The sequence below is a fragment of the Myzus persicae genome, unplaced genomic scaffold (assembly GCF_001856785.1).
Source record: "Myzus persicae strain clone G006 unplaced genomic scaffold, MPER_G0061.0, whole genome shotgun sequence".
In the NCBI taxonomy this organism is placed as follows: domain Eukaryota; kingdom Metazoa; phylum Arthropoda; class Insecta; order Hemiptera; family Aphididae; genus Myzus; species Myzus persicae.
In genome coordinates, this window is record NW_019103832.1 from 188,008 (window position 1) to 211,650 (window position 23,643).

The window sequence follows — 23,643 nt, forward strand, 5'->3', positions numbered from 1 at the left end:
ATACTCTTTGATAATCACATTTAATTAAACTGTGTTCTTGTAAAATTAAATTACCTCGAAAACTTGTTTTGATCCTACCAAAATATTTGATAAAATAACACGACTTAAATAATGTTTTTAAATCATAAGAATTTATTCATACAAATAGATGAAGTTTATTCATTTCCAAAATCAATATATTTTAAAATTATTCTGCAGAACTGTCTATTAGACAATAGTCCATTCAATCTGTCATGAACAGTATTTTATGAAGAAAATATTATGATTTGCATTAGTAAAACATTTGCGTAAAACATTCAATGTTTTCAATTTTATACTTTAGAGGAATGGAAAAAAAAACAATTGAAAAAAAAGTATTTGTGTATAGTTTTTTTAAGTAATTTTATTTATTTATATATATATTTAAATATATTCGTATAGTTTTATAATAATAATAATCGTAATAATAATTATGGTTAACAGTAATTCAATCTATATAGTGTACCAAATAAGGCCTATTAATATTATTAATTATAGAATAATAATATATATATAACATTTTACGATGTTTTCTTACTAAAATAAATAAACAAATAAATAAAATACAGCAGACTAGTATGTTATTTTAAGTAAACATGAGCAGATATTCAATCCTAACGAGGTAGGTAAACAAATAATAAATTAAAAATAAAAATAAATTAAGTCTTAAATAATGTGTTCAAAATAATTTTGATCTTATTGATAGGTAGGTACTAAAATTCTACATTGCTGGGCATGCTATGTAAATCAAAACAATTTACGCGAGTAATAAATAAAATATAAAACAAACAAATGATCGAAATGTTAACCTTAAAATAGTTTTCTTTTTATGGTGTAGATAGTAGTCTACGTTTTTATATTTGAAATAGCTATATATTTTTTATTATATATGACACACAAATATAATAAAGTTGTTTAGGATCTAAGAGAAGAAGAAGGAAGTTATCTTAAGCATATTTTAAAAAGGCGTCGTATTTAACGTCTTCTGCGGCCGAATCTGAGGAATACGTGGTCCAGGTCTTGGCGTTTATCATTTTGCATCGCTGTATCGACCAATCCATCAGACATTCTGGTGTCTGTGAAAAAAAAATCACCTAAGTATTATTGTTAATAATGTCTGTAGTATGTATGATGAACAAATAATTTTGAAATAGAATGATTAGCCAATAGAATATTAATTTTAAATGTAAATCTTAATTAGGTATACAAAAAAAAATGAAATATTTTATGGCATTTTCATGGGCAATTTAAATATTTCGAGTATATATTTAATTTTAAATTAAAAAAAAACATAACTAGGTACTTAATTAATAGAAAATGTTCATGAAATATTTTAATATTTTAATATGGAAACTTGATATTCAGTAAGCATATATTTTTGTAGCGGAATAATACGTATGGGTTGTACTAATGGACAGTTTGTATAGATGTAGGTTGCTTTAAGCGGCCCATACACGATCAATATATTATTGATATCAATAAAAACCCACCAATAAAATATATCAAAATGAAAATGTTTCAAAATGGTTTTGATATTTTCAATAAAATCAATACGTGGTCAATAATATTGTCGATATCGAATATTGGTAGTGTGTGGGCCGCTTAATTTCTTATTTACAGATAATAAATTGAATGCTTAAATATTAATCATGTTTAATTTATATTGTATTACATACAATTATAAAACGTATTATTGTGTATTTATGTAGGTAGCTAGGTTATTAGTATGGTATTATCTAATTCACGCCATATTAGATCTATATAAATTTATAATACGTATAGGAGATAGGTATCAATATATGTTTAATACGCGTTTAAAGATAAAAAAAAACAAATTTTTAATGTTGATATTTTTTAATAATTTTCAGATAGTCGGCAATAAGCATTGCTATTAAAGTATTTGCCTATAGAGGTTGTTCCGTAGATGTAAAATTATTTATATGTATATTATACTACTATGTTAGTATCGTAAGTGTAGATATTTAAATATATTTATAGATCGGGTAAACTCCTCTGGGTAGGAAGGAAAATAATGGAATACAAAGGAAAATTATGGTTTATCTTACAACTCAACAATAATATGTTTGTAAGATGCACTAGATTTTTAACGCTTTAGGCTTACAATTACTAATTTAGAAAAGTGAAAATGTGAGACAATGAATATATAGGTGCCGAAGTGAATAATGTAGCTTCGTAATACGCGTAGATAATAGATGTATAAAGCAATACACGGGATTGAGGCTATTTAGGTACTAGCTATATAATAAAAAAGGACGAGAAAAACAAAAAATATGTTTCTTAGATTGGCGGCTGCCGGTGTTTTGATCTATTATGCACATCGAACTCGTTACGTTTTAGTTGTAAATGCGTCTATTTCCGAGAATAACCATTTTTATTTTTATTTTTTGTTCTTAAAGTAGGCAGGTGCATACTATTTTACTACGTGGTGTGGACGTGTGGCATTATACTAACATAGTAATATCCTATACTACGTCTTGTATTTGTCGTGTACTATATTATATATAAGACGTTAGTTATTACTTTACTCGATATTATGTAGTAGGTATAAACGATCAAAATATTATGTATATATTTATTATTAATAACGCGTGTATATTATATTGGATCGTACGTGTATTTATATATACATACATATATATATATAATATATATATATAATATATTGTATGCGCTTGGCAAATTTACTCACAAGGCATAGGCATCGGGTACTGTTTGTCTTGGATGAATGTTTCGATGGCGTTCGAAAGCGTGCGGATGGTGGACAAAGTCAAACACGCTTCTCGCACCTTGGGCGGCGCGTCCTCCAGCAGCCCTGGCATACACCGCGTGGGGAGGTTGTTTATCCGGCAATCGCACACGCTGGCCACGACCAGTAGCACCAGTACGCTAGTCAGCATCGTCCTGTACGTAGACATTTTTTCTTTCTGCAACGATCAATATTGTGATGATAAAGCTTACAATCATTTCTCGAATTCCACCACACGCTGCGTGCGGTGTCACGCAGATGCAACGGGCGCAATCATTGTTTGCCGCGTGCGACTTATCGAAATAGGTATTAGGTAGCTGGATATAAATATATATATATGCCTACGATCCTTTAGAGTAAAATATTATATTTTATGTTTTGCATATTTCGTTTGTCGCTCTAGACCAGGGGTCACCAATTAATACTTTCCGCGGGCCACGTTAAAAATTCTGAAAATTCTCGGGAGCCATAAAAATGCAAAGTACATAATATTTATTACAATATGCCGATTGGCCGAAACTAATGCACAAAGATATGAAATTATCGGCTTCTTTTCTCCTTGTCTGCGGGCCGGTTAAAATTCATCCACGGGCCGGATGTGGCCCGCGGGCCGCCATTTGGTGATCCCTGCTCTAGACGATTATATCACAACGATTTCGTTCGCATAGTCGGTTGTATAGGTTCTTCGACCTTCACTAAACCAATAGTATTATTAGTGGGCAACGAGTATTTTATTTTCCACCCTCTGTTTGGTTCGACATCGGCAATACGCATTTCCTACAGAAGATATCGCGTCATTCACTTTCCGAAAACCAACCCAATATAATATTTCGTCAGTGAAGATTTCGTATTGATTATATTTTGATTATGCGGGGTATACAATAATATGTATTGTCTCTCGGGCTATTTAAAAATTTAGTATAATACTACCATTGATTATAGAATTCATTCTATAATCAATGATACTACCTATTCAGTATACAATTTAAAAACCATTTATACCATTGGCTCTGATGTGATTGCAGTCAATTGTTATTTCATAAATATAATTTTTTTATATTGTGATTGTTATATAAAATTCCGTACATATAATAAAACTCTTTAATCTAATTTATTTATAATACTATTTTAAGAAAAACATTTTGAAATATGATAGTAGGGTATGACGCGTATCACATATTATGATATTTATTAAATTACATTTATTATTAATAAAATTATTTGTCATTTGTCATTATGTTTATTTTCATATTTTAATATTTCTGTACATGGTTATTATTACCAACGAAATAATTTTATTTTCATTCTCAATAGAACTTGCATTTTTGGTGAAGAGTTTTTTTTAACTACCTACTTATGTATTAAATTTAATATATGACGGTTTGGTATAAAATCGTACATGACTTGTGTGTCCTCACATAGTCACATGCGATAATATATTAATATGCCATACGAAATCAAAAATTAATTTCTTTACTTCCTTCGCTTAAGTTGAGTATTTATTATTTTTGACAAATGTCAAAATAAATAATATTTTTTCAAAAATATCTTAACCGCTGTATTGGTTATTAGTTTTTTTTTTTTGATTGAGTTATCTTAATGAACAATACAAAAAAACGAGGAACTTGCTCTTCTGTACATCAGGTTTTAAGTGTTCCTCATCAATGAGTAGGCCACTGAAATGATGGAGCGTTAAACTTCAATTCAATAATAAATAATTGCATACGAAAAATGATTCTGAGTGTCGTATATCAGTATCTATTTCTAAGGTTATTTTTAATTTTATTTATATTGCTATATTAGTATGGTAAGTTGAATTATTTTTTGCCTAAAACAAAAAAAAACGATTTGAATAATAAAAAATAAATAGGTATAAATAATGTAGGTACCTGTTTATTTTTAATGTATTTTAGTTGTTGTTTGACGAATAAATGAGACTTTTATTAATTTTCAAGTTTTTTTACTTATAAACAAATATAATATTATAGATACATAAATCAAAAGATAACTAGAAAAAATCAAAAATTCTAAAAGTCTATAGAATAGCAAATTACTAATAGCCAAAATATTTTGAAAATGATATCGCGTGTCAGAAATATTGGTATAACTAATATTTGTTATTGCAAATTTTAAGTCTCCATAAGTGCGGTTATTCATTTACAAAATTTATTTTTTCGAAAACTTTTTTCTTTGTTTTTTTTTTTTGCTTTTCCCGATTATTATTTATCAAATACAATTGAAAAGTTGGGGAAAGTTTTCAATTTTGATCTAGGAAAGGACCAATTAGATTCAATTTAAAATATTTGATTTAAGTGCTAAAATGCGAGAATGACACATTTTTATTTTTTTCAAAATTAGTCTTATATATCTTTTTAAAGTGGGTAATAAGTTACTAAATAATTTATTTCTTTGTAAAACTATGATAGTGTAACCATATGATAATATGATTTTAACCGTAAATGTAAGTCTTTACTGAAATACATAACACCTACGCCTCCGATAATGTGAATCTGGAAACTTTATATATTATCCTAGGGTCTGATGAGGAGAAAGATAAAATTGGTGACAATATTCCCAAATAAACATTTATTTTTTGTCACCAGAGGATTTAACATTTACGTTTGATTTACCGAGTTCTGACATTGGTAATGGCAGTGGCATGTATAAATTCAACCTCCACATATACGATTTACTGATATGACATCCTGTACCCACATAAGCTCTTTATACTGATAATTCTTTAAATCCCGTCACAATTAGGTGACCCGCAGAGTTTTGATTCGAAACTTGAAAAAATAATACAGTTTAATTGAGAAAAATAAAGAACAACTGTACAGAATAAATAATGCACCTATTTCGAAGTTAAGCAAATGTGTCAGATGTTTAGGTGTAATGTCAAATAAATCTATGAGATTTGGGATAAAATGACAACATTTTTGCCTTAATGAGAAATTATAATGGTGAGTTTCATCTTCTTAAATGAGCTAGTTTTGAAAAAAACACGGTATTTACGTATATCTTCGGATACTAACAAAAATAATAGGTACCTGCATAACTGCATAACTTTTATGGAGTACAAATGGTCAATTTTCAATATTTATTTTATCTATAAGATAAATTAATTCTATGCTTTTTTTTGTTATTTTTGATGCCTTTTAAATGTCTTTAATTAATTTTAGTGAACTATTGTTTGAACGTAGACGAAGATGTTTGTTTGAAAGCTTGGCTGTCCAATGCAACTTAGAGGAATAATTTACCTATGTTAAACCTATTTACCTCTGTTAGTTGCTTGTTTAGAAATATCACTTTAGTTATTTTTATAAATCATTTAAAAAAGTTTATTTATTTTAAGGATAAATCATTAAAAGAAAAATTTCAGCAACATAAACATGATTTTAATAATGAAAATATTTTTAAAACTGAATTTTATAGTTAGGCATCTAATAAGGTTAATGATTGAGAAACTAAATGTGATAAGATATTAGAAATATACGGAGACTCATCTTTGTTTTGTGTACTTATAATAGATTGTTATGTTGTAATATAATACAATTAATTATTGTAAAACATTCACCAAAAGATGCACTATAGGTACATATTTTATACATGTATGTACCTAAATATACAATATAATACTAAATCGTAACATATGTGACTTATGTCAACTTTATTACACAGTTATTGAGTGATCAAATACTAATGCAAATACAATTTGATATTATTTACGAATATTTACTCTAAATGGTGTAGTTTAAAAATATTCATAAATGTTAAAAATATAGGAACATGATAAAAAAAATCGAGTATTTATATTTGAATTAACAGTCTGATCTTCAAACCAATAAAAACGAATTTTACCTAAGGGTAAAAAATAAATAAAATATTTAATAACTTTTGAGTTTCTTTGGAAACTTTTTAAGCTGTGATTTAAACAAATAAACTTAGGAACAACTTAAACATTCATTAATAAATTACCGGTGAGAAAAAAAGCTGATTATATTATGTGATGTAATTGAAAATCAAATTTTTATGTATACAAAAAGTATAATCAAATATAAAATTAACAAACTCTATGAGATAAATAATATAACATGTATTATAATCTTTGATACCCATTTCGATAATTTAATGATTTCAAACCTAATAGGAATTTTTGTAAATAAACTTATACCAGTATCAACATACAGTTTAAAATATAGTTAAATACTTAAATAACTCATTGCTCAATTAGTATGAGTAATGAGTTATGAATTTTCAATTTTTAAACACAATTCTTATTTAAATCATAATAAAAATTCCAAACTGAATAACTGAATTAGGTACTAGGTATTAATAATTTAACTTGAAATTTTTTTTTTAAGATAACCATACACTTTTTTTTTAATTGGTACAAGAAAAATATATCTATAGGTACAAATAAGATTAGACTAGGTATTTATATCACTAGTAAGGATACAATTATCTCTTACAAAATAAGGGTAACAATGCGATTTTGTTCATTGTATTTAAATTATCTATAGCAGATTTATTTTATAACAACTAATGTCGAATCAACATCTTAATTTTAGATCAAACGTGCCAAAAATGTATTTAAAAAAAATTATTCAAAAAATTATTAAGGTTCTTTATACTTATATTAAAAAGATTTTTTAATTACAACCTAATCAAAAACATTTTCTTTTGGTATTCATAAACTGTTTTTATTTTTTTAATAGTATATTTTATACATATCTAAATTGTCTACTTGCTTTTCTGGATAAGTATAGTTATACTACAATATAATTTTGGTTAGATTCAATCAAAATGTTAAATCGTTCGAAAAAGAAAATACACAAGTGGGTATCTACTTCTTAAACTGTTATTTCTATGTTGTACAAAATATTTTTAATGAACAACGTTGAGTTTTGAGTAAAATGTATTGTGGTTTTTTCCTAATAGTGTTGGTTAAAAATTATAGACATCACATATTCTACTACAAAATATATTTTGTTGTAAAATGTATTTTGTAGATTATGTTCGATCAGTTCGTTTAAGGATTAGTGAAAAATGTTATTATATATATTATCCTTATAAGCTTTATGTGAGTGATTGACAATTTTAAGACACCAACAATTTAGAACATAATAATAACTGACATGAGTAAAGAAAATATATGAAGGCTTAAGATTGTTTAAATAATAATATATCTGCAAAAAAAGTAGCTGAAATTTTATCTTTGACATTAATGATGATATTTCAAATATTAATATTATAATACTTTTTAATAATTTGTATTTTTAGTAAATTGGTAAAATCATAAATTATAACAAAGGAATACCTACTCGTAAAATTCGTACCCACACCCTCATTACTTTATGAGTTTTTATAGCCACTCTCATAGTCCATAGACAGAACCTATATGATAGTCCCGATAGGCCTTTCCATGCTCTGTAATAGTATTTGATTAAATTTGCAGGCGGTTTTATTGGTCGGGAATTCATATTATAGGTCTAATATTGCTATTTTCAAAATTAGACTATGTGTTGTTATGGTAACCATGTGTTTTCTACGAGCTAATATAATATCATAGTGCATTTTACATTAAAAGATTATAATATATTTGACAATTATTAATTTTAATTCTGGTGTAAAAATTAAACAAAACATAATTTTCTGTTACAATCTAAATAACGATAACACCCTTTAAAATAAACTCAAAAGTTTAAAGAACAATACTGTAGGTATCAATGGAATTAACATAAAAGAAAATACCACTTAAAAATATTTGTAGTGGCCAAAATATTTTGCTCGAAAAGACACGTACAGATTTGAACACATTTTTAAGAAGATACTGAACTTAAAATTCTTTTAAGCGTTTTATTAAATATAAAACAAGAAAATATTCTTTTATATAAAAAATATTAACTACTTATCTATTTTACTGAGTGTCTGAGATTAAATCACAAAATAAAATAATAATAATAATAATAACCGATTTAAATATAATTATTTAAGTGTATAAAGATACAACCGTTTTCCAATAGTTCGAGATTATAATTTTTACAATGTTTATGATTAATAAAAAATGTATTGTGATATTAATATATTATATCTAAAAGAACTAATAAATCAATTGAAACCGCACCCGACAAAAAATTCTTTTTGAAACATTTCCATTGTTATCTGTATTCTTACTTACAACCATGGGAACTATTTGAAATAAATGAAACATTTTATTCTCAAAAAATTAAATGTATATGTTGGCTTTAATTTGAGAAACAATCACATGAATTTTTTTAGCACTCCTTGTAAATGTACAAGTGTTTAGTGAAAACGATAATTTTAGGTAGTTAATATTAATAAAATAATAAAGTGAGAAACACATTGCATAACCAATATTATACTTTTCGTTTCATTTAGAATTAAAAAGTTAATATCTACATTTCTAACTTTTTAAAAAATAATTTAAAAAAACTATGATATTTAGTTTGAGATATTGTAACTAAATAAATGGCTGATTATGTAATTATCGATTTTACAATTGTCTTATGAATAACAAAAGAAAAACAATTATCAACCTATCAATATACAATATCGTTCAACTTTCTAACTACGCAATACTTTATAAATTGAACAACCTTCGATACGAGATTCCATAATATCGCTTCTTGTTAAATAATATCTAAATATTAATTTAATATAAAACATAATACTTGGCTATTATCCTAAAATACTTTCATTTGAAATTGTGCTAATAACTCCCTCAGACTATTGATGACAAAATGATACCTATTATACAATGGTAGATACAGCTAGTGAAATTCACGAAGATTAAAATTTGTCATTCCTGACAAACTTGGTTTGATAATACAATTCAATTTTTTACAATTAAAAATGTTTGATTTTTGAGATAATCATCATAATATATTAAAAGATGTGATTTATTTATTTATTTTTTATTGATGTGTTAATACAACTCGGTAGCAAGGACTATTATTTAAAAGTCTTAGATGCTATTTACAATACTATGATACTATTTACAATTTGTATAGAGTTTACATTATGAAAAATTAATTTAATATAATTAATTTAATCAAGATCCTTTACCATTTAAACATTCTGCCGGCATGTTCAGTCCAGTGCGTATTTAAACTTGTACACTATTTGTATCGCATTTATAAACAAAAATACTATTATAAAATCAAATGTATGTTACATTTATTTACTCTTGGGGATTTTTTATGAATAAATTTAAAAAAACATTTTTTTAATATGTGAGAGTATTATGTTCATATTATAATATTTTATGTTATAACCAAAATAATTTAAATTTGTCTGTTCGTTTTGATGTGAAAAAAAAATAGAAAAGAACGATGGTGGAATTTCTTTCAACTGAAAATTGGTTAGATGATTGATCGTGAAAGTACGGTTACGACAGAAAAGCAACAAAATCGTTCAAGTACAGTCGTGCGTATATTTTTATTTTCCGAGAAGTATGATCATAAAATAATTTTAAAAAATAAATCTTCTCTCTCATCTTAATATTTATATCCATAATATTATCATAACTATGATTGTAATGTTATATTAAGTAATTTGAATAATATTATAAATGTATTATTTTCATATATATAAGTTTTATATTGATCGCTGCCTACTTAACGTCTAAAACTTTTAACTTTTAAATTGTAAATAAAATAATATTCTTATACTTCTTATTCTGTTTAAGAATCAATTAAGTTGTTGTTAAAGATAATAAACATTAAAAATAGTAAATATTAATTTTGTTTTATTAGAAATGTTGTAAATAGTAAATACAATTTATAATAATGATACACTTACTTATACATAGGTATATTGCATTCATTAAACATAAACCTACCTAATAGTCTTAGTATATTGATAATTAATTAAAAACATGTTAAGGATTGTTTTGATATTTTCGAAATATCGGTACAATCTTTTTGTAAATTATGTCGATGATCAACTAAAACTACAACTGTAAATACATTCAGAATTTTATATAATTTAATAAGCTTTCTTTTCTAATTAGAACTATAGTTAAACCTAAAATTAATTATATGAATGTAAAACTATTCACTAACTATTGTAAAATTTAATTATATTTTAAAACCTAATACTTAGGTAGGTGGTAATTTTGTTACTATACGAAAACATCTGTACACCATTTAGCACCTAGTGATATTACAAATAAGAAAGTTTAATAAGGTTTTCTATTCTGAACATAATAAATTATATATGTAAATAGTTTTAATAAATTAAAGTCAATATAAAATTTAAAAAAAAACCAGGATTCAACGTAATATTAAGTTGTACGTTTTTAAATGTGCTTCGAAAACTTGTAATCATGAAATTAAATATTTAATATAGTTAATACTTGAAGAAGAAACACACTTGATAGTAAAAAAACAACACATTGTAATTGAAATTTAAGAACACGAAATGAGTGTCAGATTCATTGAATGGCTTGTATCAAAGGAAACTTTTGAAAATATTAAACATAAGCACTATACATCAAGTTACAATTATAATTATCACTTGAAGCTAAACAAATTATCTGATTATTTTTTATTTAATAATAAATTACAATGTAATTTACCATTTTAATTAGAATAACATAGGCACTACAGACAACTAACAATATACATATTTATTCCAAAAATATTTATAAACCATAACATAAGTTAATAATAAAATGATATCTGTTTGTATGAATAATATTTAAAAATGTAATATTGTTAATATCACCCAATGTCCACTGCAGTTTCCGCGAGTTTGTTAAATTAAAAAACTACGCAATTTTTTTCTTATAAAATGTCCTGAATAAGTAGGTAAGTATCTACTTATTTAATTAATAACTTCATTGATGTATTAAATGTTAAACGGGATTTATTTTTAAATTTCCATTGTTTTAAAGTAAATATTGTCAAATAATTAAAAGTCAAATATAAAAAAAATTGTCAAACTGTATAAAATACGATATAAACAATATTCATTATTATCATTATTATTCTTGCGAATTTAAAATATTATCCAATATAAAAGCTTTAATTAAGGTATAATTTACACTGTACATGAGTAAATATTATATGTTGTGAATGAAATTTATAATATCAGAATTCAATTTAATTAACTGAATATTGTGAACATTTATTATTTTATGAAATTGATTCATTGTTTAACAAATTATTCATGTAAAACCTTTTAAGAAAATATGCTAAAAATTTAAATGAAAATTAATATAGCCACTGAAATTTAAGTACCAGAAATATTTTATGGATTTATTTGAAAGACAGTAGTATTTTTTATAGAAGATATATTATTATCTACTTAATACTAATATGTACACAGAATTTAATTTAAAACTTTTTCAGACCATTTTTTTAACTGTCTATATATTTTGTAAGACAACGATTTATAATATGGGCAATATGAAGACATGAAGTAAAATGAAACAGGATTCCTCCATAATCAGCAATATTACAAGAAAACTCATGTCTTTGGAATATTTTTTGGGTGTAATTATTATTAAAACTGATTAGAAATTATTTTTGAATATTTGATAAAATCATAATCATTTACTCATGAAAATTTCCTCTCAAGCACAACTGTTATATTTGTAATATTTGTAACATAAATTTAAGGTAAGATTGATGCATTTTCTTGCAAAATGTTATATGCCTTAGTTTTATTTAATCGTTTTTATAATCAGCCAAATTTTCTGTTCAGCACCCTTGTTAAAAATAAATATTTTTGTTTGGGGCGGTATAAGACAGTCCTATCATGTCCCTCATTTAAATATTTGTATGAAAAAAAGCAATAGGATTTAATTAGTCGTATATTAATAAAATTATAATACATTTTATTTTAATTACTATTGTTAAGAGTACTATTTAGGGAGTATTAAAAAAATTAAATAAATTTATTTTATAATCGTGTGAGGAATCTATTGCTGTCCCATTTTACTACAACGTTTGGATAAAATGGGACTTTTGACATATTTTTGTAGATCTTTATTTTAATAATATAAATAACATATTATAACATCTTATCAACTTAGGTTTTCAAACTCTATACTCCATAATTAATAAGTTGAGTAATTTTGGTACATTTTTCATCAAATATGAAACATTTATATCAAGTTAAACATTAGATATTTATATGTCTCATTTTGCCTCAGGTTCTCCTAATTTATATAATGTACAAACTACAAAGTAAAAGCTTTTGATTGAAATATTGTTTTCAGTAAGAAATATTCTCTGTTACATATATTATTAAAAAAAACCTAATCCATAAGCTTTAAATAGGTACTCCAGTGGCTCATTTGAAAGGTATTTTTTAGTTTGTTTGTGATTTATACAAATTTTAATTAAATGTTATGGAATTAATGCTTTAGTAAAAAAACTTAAGTAGTTTACTAAAATAAGTGAAATAACAGCTTTAATAGGATATGAAATAAAATAAAATATATATCTGTAATAATTAATAAAGTTAATAATAAATTCTAGAATTTGTGTTCAATGGTAATATGTACTAGAATAAATGTTACATAGTCACTAGTTAGTTTAGTACAATATGTTATTTACCATCATCAAACATTACAATAATGTTCATTCATAAAAAAACACTAAAAATGATCAGATTTTGCAAAAATTAAAAAATTAATTATTAAAAAATAATTATCTACCAATTTTTATGATAATAATTAACCAACAATGCACAAATTATTTAAATGTTAAATTATTTGGTGCATACAATAAATAAAAAAACGGGTAAGTAGATGTCGCTCTGTTTTACATTAGGTTGAACATTTTGTGGTGTATAGATGTTGCTAACACAAACATCCAGTGAAAATTTTATGTATCTGTGTTCATTTTTTTTAGAGTTACGCTAAAAACCAAAATCGATTTTCCGAAAACTGGTTTTGCTTAAAAATTCCCGTTTTTCTTTAATTTTTTGTTTGTTTTTCCTGTCACTTTTGAAAACTATTGTGATTTTCAAATTTTGACCTCCTGAATGCACCAACTAGATCAGAAAATTTGCTGTTAAAGAGAATCGAAGCATTTTTACAGCCCCTAACCGGGACAACGAACACAAAAAAAAAAACAATAAAACAAAATATATAAAAAAAAAACACATTATTGTAAATACATTCATCGCTCCGTTTGGAATCTAAAATTTACCTACAGCTTACAGGTACATGAGTACATGACACATGTAGAGCACTATTAACTATACCTAATATTAAATTAGAAGTAAATATTATTGTAAATAGAATGATTCATCATGGATGTTCACCTTCATTTTTTTCATATAATAATGAATTTATTCAAATTTTGTTTTTTAGAATTTTTAAATATACTTAAAGACCTAATTTTCAAACTTTTGATTGTTTTGTATTACTTAAATAGCATCCTGCGGCGATACAAAGATATGTTTTTTAAATGAGAACCCCCTTCCCTACTTTACTGTAAACTATTCAGAGGATATTTTTTTTGAACATTTCTATGTACCAACTTCAAAATTCGAATGAGTAGTTTTTCAGTTATTAAAACGTTTATGATAATAGTTTTTAAAAATGATTTTACAAAGATATAAAATAGATATAATATTTTATCTACTGTTTATTAATTATTATACTTGGACCATTTTTATAATTTATAAATTTTGGTGGATTTATATTAATGATTACAATTTTCAACTCATCATTATAGTCTCCATATCTCCCTAACCCATATCATAAAGCTATTATCCTCTGTTAATAAAAATAAATAATTCTAAAGTTCATTCAAATTTTTATTTAAATGCTTTAATATTTACAGAAAAAAATATTCGCCAAATAACTTACAGTAGAAAAAAGGGTTTTTCATTAGAAAGGGTTCTCATCTTCACAGGGCATTCGTTATAAGTAGTAGAAATAACTTTAGAATTTGGAAATAAGGTCTTAAGTAAATTAAAAAAAATCCAAAAATCCGAATTTGAATAACTGCATCATTGAAGAAGAAAAAAGGGAGTGGGTATGTTTCGTGAATCATTTTGTACATGATGATAAGTGAAAACAAAATAAAAATCAGTTGTAGTTTAAAAGCTATAAGTTTTGTTATTAAAAAAGTATAATAGGTACATTTAATGAAAAATATATCATATCTTTTAAATTAAATTGTGTTAGAGTTAACTTTAACATATTTTAAAATTTTTATCGCTTATAATAATAAAAAGCATGAACGTTTGAATATTTATTTCAATACAAATGTTCTGTCTTAATTTTTTTTTTGAAACTGCATAAAACACATTACGAGGTATTTTTTGAGTGCATTTTATATTTTATAATTTTTGATGAGATTTGGGATTAAAAGATTAAGTCTTTCCCTTTTTTTCATGCAAAATGGGAGATGAAATATATACATGTTGTATAGATTAACTTGTTCAACAATTAAAAAGCAATGTACGTGGAACGTAGAACATTGTTTAATTTTACAAACACAACACGGTATTCGTGATTAAAATCAATCAAATACATCAAATTATAATTTTTTTTATCCATTTATATTTAAAATTAGTTAGAAAAAAACATTATTCATACTTGAATGGTTTAATAAAATCATTGGGTTTTTGATGAAAATAAAACAATAGAAGTACCCGATCGTATTAGAAAAATAAAAAATTAAATACACTTTATAACTTATTAATTAAAAAACCATAGGTACGAGTTATACGACCATACTTGAACAATACTTTCAAAATATGTTTTATACAAGGAGCATAAAATATACGGACCCGAAATAATACAAAATAAATATGAATATAGAGCTATAAAACGATAAAACGATTAAATAAAATAATCTTTAGAACACTTCCTACTATTGTTAACAAAATAGAATCGATGCTAACAATATAGTAGGCGTAAGATGAACCTATTTTTATATTTTATGCATATAACCTATTGGTTACTCGCGTGTTCAAAGCAAAATTAGTATGGGAAGTAATTATAAATGAATACTATGCATAAACGAATTCAAAATGTTATACCGTTGTTGGTATTGTCAGTGGATAATGATTGAGACCTTTTTTTTTTAACGAGTAGCCTTATAATTATTAAACGCCAATAAATTATGTATAACAATGAAAAGGAAGAATACCTATAATGGTTTTAAGTATGAAGTAAGAGCATTTATATTTTTTAATTCTTTTCTTTTTTTTATAATTATATTATTATACAGATAAATATTTTTAAAAAGCATACACTAGAATTTACAAGCTAGTTAACTTTCTGCTTTTTAATATTCACGCGTTATTTACGAGTAAGTTAAATTTAATTTAACCACTAATGAATGTTGTATTGCCTAATCACACTGGTTATATTTAAACTGACATCGTTGAAACAGAAAACTTATATTACAAAATATGACTTATGACAAATACTGCATTCTAACTGATTGATTGTGACTGCTATAGTTAATATGATATACAACACCGCATAATATGAACGAATAAAAATATATCTTCATTTAATATCAATAAAAGAATAAGTTAAAAACAACAGTATACTTGGACCATAATCCATAATCCTATAGAACTTTTTTTTTTATATAAAACCAAGTGTTCTGAGTGACCATATTATCAATAAAATTTACAAAAGACCGCGGATTTAAACACAACCATAGGCGATATTCTTACTATAAACGTAGTGTAAAATACTTAAATGTTGATATTTTTATTCATGACTAATTTTTTTAATAAGTACGACGAAATGAGAAATGTTTGTTGGTACAATTATAATTTGGGTTTTTATGCATTTTATATTTTCAGTGTACTAATTCGGCTAAACGGAGAACATTTTGGAACATAGGCCATTATATTATCCCTTTTTTTTATAGACAGTTTATAAATTATAATTAATCATATTTGTATAATAATAATCAATAGTATAATATAGGTAATATTAAATACGACGAACAAAGTACTTTGGACTTTCAAGTGACTCTGATTAAAATAATCATTTTATTGTTATGGCTTATGAGTTAATTAAATAAATATTAATTATTTGGTATAAAAATGCATTCATAATTTTGGTTACTTAATATCAAGAAAAATTGGTATACTAATATTGAGTATAATTTGACAGTACATATTTGTAAATTAAAAAAAATAATAAAACCAGATGATTTGGTATTGCAATTTACGAGTAGTAGAATTTAGATATTTTACAATATAATATTTTCATAATCAAAAACTTTTTAATTAAGTAGTTCTAAAGTATGGTATATCTTATCAATATACTATTAAAAACCAGATTTTAGTTTTTGGAATTTAGGAGCCTTTCATGAGATTAAAACTGAAGTTGTAGGTAGTTACATAATATTGAACTTAAACATTTCACAATATATACCTACTTTTATTTCATAAAAAAACTCACTTTACATATTTTTAAATTTACTATTATTTTTTACGTACATACGTCATATTGTTCCATACGATGAATAATTTTCCGTTTAAAACATGTAAAATCGACCATCATATATTGCAATACTTTTGAAAAGTAATCAGTAACGTTTATGTAGCTATGAAGTGGGAAAATAAGAGCGCTTTTAAACCTTAACTATGCACCAACATGATGTTTCTTAAACTTCAATATAATACTTTTGAAGTTTAGTAATGGGTTTGTAATATATTTGAAGTGAAAAATCTATTTTTCAGTTCTCATATGAATCATGTATCGATATTTATTTTTAAAACATTCAACGCGTTCTAATTAAAATTGTGTAATGTAGATTAAAAAAAGAAGCTATAGGTAAAAATAATTTTCAAAAATCAGTTTATTTTTCATAGTTAAGTTAATTTTATTTAAATTAATGTCACATTATCTAGTTGTTGAACTATGGTAATTTTACCGTGTTTTTGACTTTATATCTATTGTTTGATTAAATTTTTAAAAATATTTTGAGGACTGTGTATGAAATCAGTATTATGTAGTAAATAATTATAAATAATATGTATTTTTTATTATTAATTCAAGGGTAATTATAATTTCAATGATAATATATATTTTATTTGATTCTGTTAGTTTTTAAAATAATATATATTCATATGATAATGTATTAATGTGCAATAAACACGTTGGTTTGTTATTGTATTGAGTTGTTTAATCTATTTTCAATAATAGTTTGTATGGTAGGTGCGTAATACATACAATAATATAATATTATATTGAGTACCTAGTAATAACGAATAAAATAATAATAAAAATATTAAATCAATATTTTTGTATGGGTAGATTTTTGTAAAATCTTACACAAATCCTTCTATGTGCTAAAATATAATAAATAAAAATATATCCCCTTTAAAAATGGGGTTACTAGATTATTTTCCATACATTGACTGCGTTTATATGTCTACTTGCTTTTTATTAAATTCTTATAGTTGAACGTGTTTCGATCTTTTTATTATTTTTATTTAGAGTCAATTTTGGTAAGTGACACTGACAACCGTTTTAGAAAACAACAGAACAACACTTCGAAAAGTTCATGGTTGCATTAAACATTAAACAAATATGTATTTATGTTAAATACTATTTAAACGGTACTCGGCTAAGTCATTATTAAGAGTATATAAATATTCGAAGTGAAATGTTATTTATACATCAAACAAACTATAATATTAATGTTTAGACATTAATGCTTTGATTTTATCTGCTTGGTAGTTGTAATGTATGCAGGATTAAAAATATAAGCTCAATTCATAATTTTTTTCAATTTCAATTTAGTATAGTTTAATAATTTTTAACAGTACAAATTGTAGATAAAACAACAAAAACTATATATTTAAATATTTCCTTGTTTTCCTAAATAACGATTGTACAATTATTATAGATTTATACATTTTAATGAATTTTAAACAATTGTAATGGAATCAAATTCGTAAAACTAATTTAAGGTTTTTATTGTATCTTCTATTTCACAGACATATAAATTTAAAAAAACCATTTAAATGCACAAGTATCATTAATATATATCAAAGAAAGTTATACTTGAATAATCTTTCTCTTCTGGCTTCCTGGTTACATCTGTCTTTTTGGTTCATTCGATAAAAAGTATTAGGTACTTTTGATATAATGCATAAATACACAAATGTTTGTTTAACTTTAATTAGTATAATAGTATCTAATTTTTTTTTTTGGGGGGGGGGGGAATTCTAGTTCAAGAGATGAAACAAATTAAAATTCATAAAACGAATGAAGTAATCATTAAAATGAAGTTTGGTACCTATTAATATGAGATATTTGAATGCAATTAGACATAATAATATGTAAATTAATCAGTTCTTATTAAAATTATTTTATGTGTATTTAAAATCAAAACTTATCTTCCGATTCTAAGAGAGTTGGGAAAATACATTTTTGACACGCATCATTCTTGTTCATAAGATAAAGGTAAAGGTCATTCATTCATTACATCCATACATAAATTCTTTGAATAATAAACAAATCATTGTCCTTCGTCTTTCCAGTTATTTCCCTAGAAATATTTCCTGCGGGCGCCCTTGACGAGTGCCGTTTCATAAACACACATGAAACTAGGCCAACTATCTTAAACCATTGAAATCTTCAAAGACATAATATCATAATGGGTTTTATGACCGTCGATAATTCGATAATATTCTGAATATAAATATTGTTTTAGAATAATTTTAGTCTAACTTTAACATTGAATGATGTTTGAATTAAAATTCAGACACACAGACTAATAATGACGTAAGACCCGGAGAAAGTAAGCGATGTTTGATCGTTCAAATTTCACACACACACAAAATAACATTGTAAAAGGTAAACAATTACCGAGTTTAAGAAAACTGTTTTCATATATTTTTAATTATTATTACTATTATTAATAGAGAAATATGATGTGTACCTTACTGTATTTTTTTTTTAAATTTAAACTTTATGATAATATTATTATAATGATTTTGTTTAGTTGTTTGTGAGTTCAGTTATACAGAAAATTACACGGTTTTATTGCTATATATGTATGACGTTACGATTAGATGCCACCTGGCTCATGCGGGTTTACAGCTTTCTGACTTCATAATACTAAACTAAACTAACATATTATCATTATCGACCTAAATATCCCAATTCACAAATCTTTAATTTAAATTATATTCAATATAAACACAATTGTTTAATTATTATTAAGTCTTAAAAGTAAGATATATATTTTTAAACAATACACTGAACTTATCTTATTTTCTATTTTACTTTCATCGTATTTTTTTCATTTTATAAAACAATAATTTATTTTAATATTTTTAATATTGTCTTATTTAATTTTACTTAGGTATCAGTTTGAATGTAAATATTTATGGATTGTTATTAAAATCCATAATTAATCAAAAGTAATTACATATATTAATATTTAATAACCACTTAGGTGTTATATTTTATTTTCTCATAACAGTTTACTTATATTTTTTTAACAAATTAATAGTAAAATATATTATTAGAACTTTGAATTTTGAGAGTGACAAATACTTTTAACATTACTCGAATTAAAAAAAAATCTTAAATAATTTTCAATATGTTACATTATTTTCTATATATAATATATATTTTAAAATACATTTACTAATTATTTCAGTTAAACAATTATAACTGGATACGTAATTTTCAAATAGATACAATAAAATATTGTAATAAATAAATAATACAGTATTTTTTAAAAGATATAAAATAACAAATTAACTAAATATTTCTCACTGATCATATTTCTATTAATAATGTTATATTCAAACTGAATAAACTAGTAATAGTCAAGGGAAATCATATTTTTTTTATGAAAAATTAATATCGACAGTCACGGATGATACTGGACTCAGTGGACTCTAATCATTACGTTAAGTATTTTTATAATTTCCCATCACTAATAAGAGAACATTTTTATCATATTTGTATTTAAATTAAACTATTTAAAATCGATCATTATAAGCGTACAAACTGTACTAAAAATTCGTATTATTTTAAACTAAAAACTTGGATTATAATTGTCTATAACTAACATCATTTATTTAAAATGAATGGCAATAGAAAATATTTTGTGTAACTGTTTAAAAAATAAACATATTTTTTATTCAACCCAATTTACTATTAAAATTACAAAATGAAAAATAATATTTATCTAATGTTAATAACATGAATGCATAACATTATCAAATGTCACTTTTTATTATTAATTACACTTGGAAAAGAATTTATTATTTCAATTAAATACCGTGCGGAAAATTATTTTATGAATATTTAACATTTACGCATAAAAGTTCACTTACCTTTGGTTTAGTGTTGATCAACAACGATCGAGCTTGTACCGAACGCGAGTAGTCGAAGTGCGAGATGGTAAAAGACGACGGGATATCCGAATGCAGTCTCTTATAGCTCCGGAACTAACACCTACTCACGCACGCTCCACGGCACTTGTTGAGCGCTTGTTCGCTTGTTTTATTGGGACGCGCATACCCCAAATATTTCCGGCCGGCCAATCCGCAGCACTACAAAATACAAGCTATTACACTCTCAATGAATTCACAAAATATAATGACGCACGAAAAATATTTAACTGTAGTATACATAGTACGTATATTTTGAAGAATAACAACGAAAAAGTGATATTTATAATATCTAATATAATAATTAATGTAGAGCTTGCGCCATATTTGTACACTTAAAATTATTTCAAATCATGTACATGCATTTTTGTCTTTTGAGGTCGAGGCCGATGTCGGACAGGTTAATCCTTACTCTTGAAGACAGTCTTTGTCAAATCATTCAATAATCAATATGTAATAAATGTTGTGACTTTCCCGTCTTCCCGACTGCCCACTAAAACCTCAATCTAAAAATGAAATAAAATAAAATACAACATACAAAATGAATATAATTTTACTGGGATTAATTGCTATTACTCAAAGAACATATGAAGTATAGGATCTCTACTGTATAAATTTAAATGTCTTTAAATATATTTTAAATATATGTTATTCCTAAAGATGTAAAAATATGATAATAAAATAATGACTGACAAATGTACGTCTATGTACATACAAATACTAAAAATAAGTTCGTGAATGAAGAAGGAACTTCTTTATTTTAACCACAATAAAGTAAATGATAACAATTTCTGATTTTGTTTTATCAGGAACGGTATTATATCTTCACTTTCATTCTTTCATATTATACATACTATACTTATGTTTACATTTCACATCATTTTTGAGTAAAAAATACTGTTTTTTGGTATTGATGTATTATTTAATAGGTATACATAACAGGTAACTGTAATACCCTATAATAATTTCGAAATTTAATTTAGTTAAGAGTTATTTTTCGATTAATCTACGAGTCACTCGACTTTGTAGTTTACATATATTTCTAAAGATTCAAAGAAAAATACATTTTTATTACAAAAAACTTAGAGAAAATTAATTTATTATGTACATTTAAATATAATTTATTCATTTCATATTTTGTTGAATAATGAATATAATATATTAATATACTATAAATATATTTATCATAAATAAAAATAAATAAATAGTATTACGATTTAAAATTTTAAAATTTATATTAATAGTTTATTATAATACGGTAAATTGTATATTTTAATTGTTTGTGATAACAAACAATGTGTTAAAAACAAATATGTTAAACACCCAACTTTATTTCACAAAAATAATGTTTTATTTAGTAATTAAATCGAGTATAATACATGTAAACGCGATTCTTAACTTTAAGTGATATGAGATATCTGTCTTAATTTTTTTTTTTAATTGCGCATACGGGCATACGGGAATACGAGTAAGTTTTGGTTGAAATATTTAGTTTGAATAAATGCACATGCCTTTGGTTATAGACTCACAGTTTTAATTTTGAACAATCAATTGTTTTGAATCTTAATTTTCAATTTTACTGACTACATTATTTTGTTCGGAAATAATTGTTAATTACTTTTAGTGGGCATTTTTAAACTTGGGACTTAATCCTATGACTGAAACAAAACTCCAATGTCATTGTAGATCTGACGGTTTATTAACTGCTGTGCTATGTAAACAGTGTTTTTGGAAAATTTTTAATTTTAAATGCAGGGAAAAGCGATAAATCATCATTATATTCAAATTTAATATCTCAAAAACCATTAATATGCACTGAGGCAGCATATAGTGAGACAAGTGCCCAATACATCGGTCACTGTGTCCTATTAAACTATTGTGCTATTTATGTTAGGAATTATATAGCCCGAATAATGTAAATAGTGATAGCCTTAGGAGTTAGGACTCGTAAAAGATAATGACATAAAATATTATTTAACTTAAATAAGCTAGATTATTAATTTTTACAATTATATTATGTAACATACTATTATATTAGATTTGATTGAAATCAGGGCTGGCAACCATTATCGAAACGATTTGAATGGTTTCGGTTACAAGTAGAAAAATTATTTTTGGGTTGGATCTTTAATTTAAATCTTTTTATTGTAACTTCTGAATACCGAGCCTCTCGGTACTTCCCTTGCATTTGAGAATTAATCGTAGATATGAGATAGTATAGATCAACAAGCAAACTTTATTATGGGGACAAATATTATTTAATCATTGTTTGCAAAAAATTAAAAACATCCAATAACATATATCTAGTGGTTTAACTGTAGAATCTGTCTTATTTTTTTTTTAAAGTTTTCTTATTTTTTTTATTTGTATTATAAATCGTTGATAACTTATGTGACTAATTATTTAAAAAATCACCTGATAAGTGTATTATTATTATTATTATTTACCACGATCGATGATGTATATAGGACTGAGTAGACATT

General features: G+C 24.7%; 1 protein-coding gene across 1 annotated transcript; it reads right to left on the reverse strand.

Annotated features, from left to right (window-relative positions):
• Window positions 1-618: 618 nt before the first annotated feature.
• On the reverse strand, window positions 619-21,268 carry LOC111035388 (myosuppressin). Its single transcript, XM_022316985.1, has 3 exons — window positions 21,104-21,268; window positions 2,729-2,963; window positions 619-1,094 (listed from the first exon to the last, which is right to left on the reverse strand). The coding sequence occupies exons 2-3, from the start codon at window positions 2,952-2,954 to the stop codon at window positions 994-996; spliced, it is 327 nt and encodes a 108-aa protein (XP_022172677.1). The 5' UTR covers window positions 2,955-2,963; window positions 21,104-21,268; the 3' UTR covers window positions 619-993.
• Between the last annotated feature and the right edge of the window lie 2,375 nt (window positions 21,269-23,643).